The sequence below is a fragment of the Perca fluviatilis genome, chromosome 5 (genome assembly GCF_010015445.1).
Source record: "Perca fluviatilis chromosome 5, GENO_Pfluv_1.0, whole genome shotgun sequence".
NCBI lineage: Eukaryota > Metazoa > Chordata > Actinopteri > Perciformes > Percidae > Perca > Perca fluviatilis.
The window spans coordinates 7,435,976-7,445,084 of NC_053116.1; the positions used below are offsets into that span (position 1 = coordinate 7,435,976).

Genomic DNA, 9,109 nt, shown 5'->3' on the forward strand with positions numbered 1-9,109 from the left:
TAACTTTAAAGAAACTACAAGTTGAAAAACATTCTATAAAAGTAGCGCATGGCTTGCGGTGGCATAAGCAACACAAAAGGATAACATTTAGCCAAAACATTAATTGCTGCTACATATGGCTAAAACACCTGATAGGCATTACCTTCAATTTGCTCCAGTTCACTCCATGAAGGATGGGAACTTACGCCTGGCTATCAACCTAGTGGGACCAAAATCATAAATCAACCTTAAGCTGTACTTGTGATTGCTGCCCAAATTACCGCAGCCAAACATTTTGTACCTGCACAACAGGAGAATCCACAATGCAGTGCGCTCAGTGAGAGGTAAGGGGCTAATGACTAGCTGTTGGTTTTTCCGCTCGCCACCATCTTGTCATTCAAAAAGAGTCGATCTCCGAATGCGAATGAATGGACTCCGTAGGAGAAAATTTCATTCTTATATGAGGCTCCTTTTTCAACTACAAGATCAATATTGTTTTTCACTAACGACAAAACAACGAATAATCCGTGCATTTATATGGAACTAAGCTTTAGGAGCTTTCCATCTTTACTCTCCTCCCTGTTACGTTGCATTCGGAGATCGACTCTTTTTTACTGGCGAGATTGCAGCGACCAGAAACAACAACTGCTAAAGTGAGAAGTTCAAAACCTTTCTTTTTAGTAAACTCTGTGTACACAAACAATGTTCTCAATGCTCGATTTCATGTGTAGAGCCCCTGGTGATACTTCGAGCAAAGTTTCATGTTGTGTCGAGCCTTCTTTGTGTTTTAAAAATAGCGATTTTGATGCGATCATAGTAGTGCCCCTAGCACTCCCATTCAAAAGGCCATTTGACCGAAAATGAAAATACGTTAAATCGTAAAAGTGCCGTTTCCGTCCTAATTATGCTTTTATACGAAAGTATGACTCGGGCATATTCACAAAAAAGACCCTAGGTTGCATTTTGGCGAGAGTTACGCTTTAATTAGCCTTGTATCAATTAATTTGGTAATGGCTTGGATGTAACGGACGTTCGTTATTATAAAATAGTTGCACACTACAGCTTTAACAGGATGTAATTCAGTCCTGCTATATCACCACCAGATGAAGCCACTGTGCAACTCTCAAATCACTCATTCATACATATATTATTTCATCGTGTTAATTTATTTAATTTTACATTAGTCGATTACAGTATGAAGGCTTTTTTATAATAAAGTTGTGTAGGATTCACGTAGGGTACAGATTTGATCATTGGCAAATTATCAAATATGTTTTATCAATATTAATAAAGTTATGAATATGGTTATTAATAACTTTATCAAATCGACAAACAATAAAAACGGGGCACCACCCTGCTTGTCAGGGACCATTAATCAAACTGTGGAACAGTCTCATTTCTGTAAAAATCCTTTAAAAGGAATTAAAGGGGTGATTTTGAGCGCGACCCGTTCGACCAGCAATTATCACAACAAATACACAAATAATCACCAGCAACTGCTAATTAAGTATAATCGAATTTATTAACGTCACAATTATCAGTAGCCAATCATTAATCCTTCAATAATAAAACAAATATACATTTTACAATATCACAACCAAACAAAGCAAAAACAAAAGCAGCATGTCTTGTGGACACGTCTGTGTGTGTGTGTGTGTGTGTGTGTGTGTGTGTGTGTGTGTGTGTGTGTGTGTGTGTGTGTGTGTGTGTGTGTGTGTGTGTGTGCGTGTGTGTGAGTGTGTGTGAGAGAGAGTGAGTGAAAGAGGAGGGGCGGTGTCGAAATGTAGTTCTAATACAAAAACAACTCCAAAAATGGCTACTCCTGTGAGCTGCACAAAACCATTTAGCCTCAAGAGGGCGGTAGTGGTGCTGGGTGCACGGAGAGGGATGAAGAAGCCGAGGTGGGGGTTGCTAGGCAACGCGCACGTCTATACCATATGCTAAATCACCTATTAGCTCTATACAAACTCCACGTGGTTAAGTTAGCAGCGTTAGCTCGGGAGCTACGTGGCTAGCTTATATGTCCGTGTGTGGGTTAGTAAAAGGAACAGAATAAAGGAGGAAAAGAAAAGAAACACTCTGATCTTAATTATCGATAATGGCCAACTCCCTCAGCCACCCAGGTCTGGACCCCACGTGTAGTTAGGACAGACTGAGACTTTTGATTTACCGAGGGAAATGGCCACTATAACCACTCTAGTGGCTAACAGCTGATTCACCGCGATTATCTCGCGGACAGTAACTAAACTCCATCAAAGGAGTGGTTTAGCAGGTAGCGCTTACGGTTTTAACCCAGCTACTTAACACAACAAAATCAAACCGTATAGTGATCAATTTATACATTCACAGCAACAGATTAATAACCAGATATGGCCAATACATGATTACAATCAGATCACATTAATGGCACAAGCGGTAGCGAACCCTTTGCTCATTAATAACAAACCAAAACGCACTAGTTCTAACATCTGCCCAGAACTGTGTACAGCCTTACTGTGCGTTGTTTGTCAGTTAAATCTCTTGCCAGAGGTTAACGATCCGTTTCGCCCAGAGCAGGGGACGATACGTGATCCAGGTCGACAAGCAAATAACAGAACACCGTCCTTTTCTTGAATCCAGGCTGATTAAACCCGCTGCAGATAGAGGGAATACTCGGCCAGTATTTCCTCGGATCCCCTTTGTATATCAGACCGATATAAAGTTGTCCCAGCTCAAAACTCGACCAGCGAGGTGATGCTGGCTAGCTAGCCCGGACTAGAGTGCTTCCTGTAGTGACCTGGGTCACCGTGGAAAAGCGAAGAAACACACGCCCCAACAGCTTTTATCCTTACCCCGCCTCCTAGTGGCGGGATGGTGCATTCAAAGGCCCGATGGCCAATGGGAAAGCTGCAACTTTGTCACAGGTGTGAAGCAGTTCTTTGTCTCACCACCAGTCTGCCTTGCCTAGCATGTGGTGAAGGTAGAATCTCCATCTTGGCGACTCTGCCTGTAGGAGTTTGGTGAAACTGGCTTTGGGATTCACATGTAGGCCAAGATCCTTTGTCTTGCCTTCCCTGTGTCTCTGCAGTCAGCTCAGTCTGAGCCAAATCACTGTTTAACCAGCTTCTTGGTCCCCAACAGTTGAGAATTATTGATGTTTCAAGTCATATTATGCCCTTGTGTTGGAACATTAACCTGCACAGTAATAAATCCAGATAGTGAAGACAAGAAACTAAGCTCCAGTGATTTTATTACTAACATTTTCAGTTACACTTATTCTCAGGTCTTGTTTCTTGAATTGAGAATTGTGTCTTCATTGCCATGAGCAGCAGCCAGGCTTCACTGTGCATTCAGCAGAAACTCTTGCTGACATCATCATAGGTGTTGTATCTAAGAGAGAGTAGAGTAGATGTGGTCTGGATCCCTGGAGGCTGGATCCAGACTCTGGTAGGTAGAGTCTGCACGGGTGGAGAGTGGAGGGCAGTTCTCATAGAGGTTAATCTGAACACAAAAATACAGTAAAAATGCAGTAACAGCAACTTAACCACACCGAAATACTGTGACAGCCTGCCTGGAAATGTATTTTTGGGACGTGAAAGCAGAAGTTTCCAAAATGCAAAAGGTTTGTCCATGAGAGGGAAACAGAAGCTGTGTATCTGTATTTTGGTGGAACAATGAGTGTTTGGGTCAGGGTTAGTGGTTGGTAGGGTATGAGTGTTTGGGTTAGGTTTAGTGGTCAGTAGGTAATGAGTGTTTGGGTTAGGGTTAGTGGTTAGTAGGTAATGAGTGTTTGGGTTAGGGTTAGTGGTTAGTAGGGTATGAGTGTTTGAAACATACTGAGTAAAGAGAGAAGTGGACTATGCTGCTGCGGTTTGAGAGGTTTCTGTTGAATCTTTGATACTTCTTTCCACTGTTAAAGAGGTCACTATTTGAATTCATTACAGCTGTTGTGACACCCAGCTGACCACAGCTGTTCTCAGTGAAGAGCAAACATATCTCATATTGGATGTTTTTAGCACAGTGGAATAAGCTGCACATTTAATAATCACTCTGATGTTGGCTTGGTTTTCATCTTGAACAACTTATGAAAAAAATATTGGTTCTTTAGAGCAGTGTATGCAATGTACAATGTGTATGCAAATAATTTTTGGTAGAAAAAAAAGTCTATATAAAGAGGAACAATACAGCAATGTCAGCGATAGATTTACTACACAACAGCCTTGTACCTGGAAAATTGAAATGCTGACGAAAAAAGGCCACAAAACCTTTTTTTTTTTTAAATGACAAAACCTTGGAAAAAGATGGTAGAAAGAAGGAAGTAAGGCAAGAATATGTTCGAAAATAGTAATAAAAACTTCGAAAAAAAAGAGTAGAAAAAAGTAAAGAAGAAAGGCAAGAATAGGTCAAAACAAGGGACAAAACCTTCAAAAAAGGAGACAAACTTGGAGAAAAAAAAGACAGTAGACGTAAGTACAGCCTTGTAACTGAAAAACATTTAGCTAAAAATGTCACATATATCCTGCAGTCCTCCAAAGGACCCCAAGGGGTACATGTACCCCCATTTGAGAAAGACTGCTCTAGAGCAGTGATTCTCAAATGGGGGTACGCGTACCCCTAGGGGTACGTTGCGGTACTGTAGGGGGTACGTGAGATTTATAAAAAAAAAAAAAAAAAGATTAATTCATGCTTGCTTTACTGGAAACCAACAGACATTTAAATGAATTCCTGGTTAAAACGTAGCAATACTACAGCGGAGAACGGGGAGGATGAAGAAAAAGAAAGCCAAAGTGGAGCCAACAAAATACCGTCAATATCAGGAGCGGTATGTTTTGATGGGATTCACGGCAACAAATGGCAACCCTCCCCAGGCATTGTATTTTTTCTGTGGGGAGAAACTAGCTAACAGGTCGATGAAACCGGCGCACCTCCAAAGATATCTCAGCACCAAACATCAGTGTGATTTGACTTTTTCAAGAGAAAACTTGCTGAGTTTAGATCATCGCAGGAAAAGTCCCCACAACATCAGCCAAAGAACTACAGGTGTCATATGCGGTGTCACTGCTCGTGGCTAAAGCAAAAAAGCCGTTCACAATCGCTGACGACCTGTTACTCCCAGTGGCTGTTGTATTAGCTGAGACAATGCTGGACAAAAATGCCGCGGATAAATTAAAAACGGTGCCTTTGTCTAATGACACAGTTTCCCTCAGAATAGAAAGAATGGGAGCGGATATTGTTGAACAAGTTGTCAGAAAATTTGGTGAAGCATTTTCACTCTAGCTTGATGAGTCGACCGATGTCAGTGGCAAGGCACAGCTCATTGCTTTTGTGAGGTATGTGGATATCGACGACATTTATGAAAATGTTCTTTTCTGCAAGAGCTTAAAAGGGAAAACAACAGGAGAGGACCTTTTTAATGTTGTGGATAATTTCTTCATTGAAAACAAGCTGGACTGGAGAAAAGCAAGGCAAGGCAAGGCAGCTTTATTTATATAGCACATTTCAGCAACAGGGCAATTCAAAGTGCTTTATATAAACCATGAAAGAGCATTCAGAAAACAATTTAAAACAATTTAAAAACATTCAAAGTCAAGAATAAAATTTACAGTGCAGTATAAGAATTAAAACAGTTAAACTTTTAAAAGCAGATAAAATAGGTTATTTAAAGAAAGGCAAGATCAAAAAGATAGGTCTTCAGCCTTGATTTAAAAGAACTGAGAGTTGAAGCGGACCTGCAGTTTTCTGGGAGTTTGTTCCAGATATGTGGAGCATAAAAACTGAACGCTGCTTCCCCCTGTTTAGTTCTTACTCTGACAACAAGTAGACCTGTCCCAGACCACCTGAGAGGTGGCTCATAGTGTAGTAGCAGATCAGAAATGTATTTTGGCCCTAAACCGTTTAGTGATTTATAAACCAGCAAAAGTATTTTGAAATTAATTCTTTGAGGCACTGGAAGCCAGTGTAAAGACTTCAGTACTGGAGTGATGTGATCCACTTTCCTGGTTTTAGTGAGGACTCGGGCAGCAGCGTTCTGAATCAGCTGCAGCTGTCTGATTGATTTTTTAGGGAGACCTGTAAAGACACCGTTACAGTAGTCAAGTCTACTGAAGATAAAAGCATGGACAAGTTTTTCCAAATCCTGCTGAGACATAAGTCCTTTAACCCTTGATATATTTTTAAGGTGATAATAGGCTGATTTTGTAATTGTCTTAATGTGGCTTTTAAAATTCAGGTCTGAGTCCATGACTACACCAAGATTTCTGGCTTTGTCCGTTGTTTTTAACATTGTCGTTTGAAGCTGAGCGCTGACTTTTAATCGTTCCTCTTTAGCTCCAAAAACAACCACCTCAGTTTTTTCTTCATTTAATTTGTTCAACGCACTTATTCATTTGTTGTATTGGGCTATACTGTAGTTCCCTGGCGATAAGGTTATGTAAATTTGTGTGTCATCCGCGTAACTATGGTAACTTATTTTGTTGTTTTCCATAATCTGAGCCAGTGGAAGCATGTAGATGTTGAACAGAAGAGGCCCCAGAACTGAGCCTTGGGGAACTCCACACGTCATATTTGTATGCTCAGATGTATAATTACCTATAGACACAAAGTAGTCCCTATTCTTTAAATAGGATTCAAACCACTTTAGTACTGAGCCAGAAAGACCAACCCAGTTTTTCAATCGGTCAACTAATATGTCATGGTCGACCGTATCAAATGCAGTACTGAGATCAAGTAATACTAAGACTGAAATTTTGCCAAATTTTTAAGTGGATGTCATTAAAGACTTTAACAAGAGCCGTCTCAGTGCTGTGGTGTGGTCGAAAACCTGACTGAAAGGCATCAAAACTCTTGTTTAGTAATAAGAAAAGGTTGAGTTGTTGAAAAAACGCTTTTTCTATGATTTTACTTAAAAATCTAAGGTTTGATATCGGCCTATAGTTGCTCATTAGTGAGGTGTCTAGATTGTTCTTTTTTAGGAGTGGCTTGATGACTGCAGTTTTTAGGGCCTGTGGGAAGATACCTGAGAGCAGAGATGTGTTTACAATCTGTAGAAGATCAGAAGCCAAACAATTCAAAACATTTTTGAAAACATCCGTTGGTAGAATATCAAGGCAACAGGAGGAGGTTTTCAGATGTTGTATAATGTCCTCCAGGTTTTTATGGTTGATCATATGAAATTGTGTCATGTTGGAATTTGTTTTGCGTGAACACTGTGACAACACATATCCTGTACTTGATATGGAAGCACTGACTGTTTGTCTAATTTTCTGAATTTTGTCTGTGAAGAAGGAGGCAAAGTCGTTGCAAGCCTTGGTAGGCAACAGTTCAGATGCTACTGGTACTGGAGGGTTAGTTAATCTATCGACAGTAGCAAACAAAGCACGTGAATTATTATTGTTTCTGGCAATAATGTCAGAGAAAAAGGACTGCCTTGCATTCCTTAGTTCCAGATTATAAATGCGAAGTCTCTCTTTATAGGTGTTATAATGGACCTGGAGATTAGTTTTTCGCCAACTGCGTTCAGCTTTTCGACACTCTCTTTTTTCTGTTCTCACCACTACAAAATTTCTCCATGGAGATCTTTTCTTACCAGCGACAGTTTTAACCTTAGTGGGAGCAATGGCATCAATAACGTTCGTAATTTTACAGTTGAAATTATCTACAAGCTCAGTCACTGAGGCCCCAGTGAGGGCGGGTGTAGAGGAGAAAAGCTGAATGAATGATTCACTGGTGTTTTCAGTCATATACCGTTTTCTGATTATCTTTGTTTGAACACTTTTGGGCACAGAGATAGTGCCGTTAAAGAAAACACAGGAATGATCAGAGAGAAACTGCAAGAGTGTCTGCTCTGACGGAGCTGCGTCAATCACAGGCCGTGTTAAAGGGCTCATGGCGCGTATTAGAAATAGACATCCAGAAGTGCGGTGGAATCACTGTGTCATACACAGGGAAGCACTGGCATCCAAAAATATAAGTCCTGTGTTGCATGACGTTTTGAATGACAGCATTAAAGTGATTAACTTCATTAAGTCAAGGCCACTCAATGCACGACTGTTTCACCGCCTTTGTAAGGACATGGGAGCTGAACACACACAACTGCTGCTAAGCACAGAAGTGTGCTGGCTATCTCGAGGTAGGATACTGAACAGGCTGTTGGAACTACGGGCGGAGGTGCACAACTTTTTGTCAGAGCAAAGATCTCCATGTGCCACCCTGTTTGAAGATAAAGATTGGCTTGCAAAGCTGTGCTATCTGGCAGATATATTCAGCAAATTGAATGAGCTGAATGTGTGTCTGCAGGGCAAGGACACCCACGTTCTGAACCTGTATGACAAGGGGGGTGGGTTTCTGAAGAAAGCAGAGTTGTGGAAACGGGCATGTGTACAGGGGGATCTCACCTGCTTTTCTCAGGTGGATGCTTTCCTCTCCAGGGAAGATGTGGACAGAGCACCAGTGAAGTCCATCATAGAAGAACATTTGGCCAACCTGATTGTGAGTTTTAACTTGTACTTTCCTGACATGGAGGAGAAATTGGTCCAAAATATAGTGATATTTGATTTTCTTCATATTGCCCAGCCCTAAGTGCAACTTAGTTTGTTGTTACAAGTGTAACACATTAATTTATGTAGGTTTCTTTTATCAAACATGTTTGGGGCCATTCAAGGGGTACTTAAACTGCATGATCGGTTATCGGTAATGATACATTGTTTATTATTGCAAATGTCTATTATTGCAAATGTTTATTATTTACCATGTTTAATAAATCTCATAATGATGGCACGTCGCTATATCGTAGTCAAAACTTTTATTTCTATCTCAAATGGTTGGGGCAGGTCAGGGGGTACTTGGCTGAGAAAAAATTTGATAGGGGGTACGTTATTGAAAAAAGATTGAGAAGCACTGCTCTAGAGGATCCATGTTCCACTATGTTTACCAGCCTCTAACTGTGTCTGTCTGCTGTTTGTTTCGTTCAGGTGGACAGAAACATGTCTCCAAATGGATCATTATGTTGCTTTATAACTGCTAGATAAAAAAAAAAAAACTGTGTGCTGATAATAATGTCCAAGGGGTGTTCACAACTTGTTGAGACTTGAGACCCCAGGCTAAAAAACATGTATCTATTTCAGACTTTAGTGGAGCATCACTACACAAATAA

The 9,109-nt window shown here is 40.6% G+C and overlaps 1 protein-coding gene across 1 annotated transcript in view; it reads right to left on the reverse strand.

The window, feature by feature from the left end:
- Window positions 1-3,207: 3,207 nt before the first annotated feature.
- Window positions 3,208-9,109, reverse strand: part of LOC120558801 — an 8,667-nt gene continuing 2,765 nt past the window's right edge. The window contains exon 4 of the mRNA XM_039800067.1: window positions 3,208-3,459. Coding sequence (XP_039656001.1) covers window positions 3,455-3,459 — 5 coding nt within the window. The 3' untranslated portion in view covers window positions 3,208-3,454. The remainder of the gene's footprint in view (window positions 3,460-9,109) is intronic.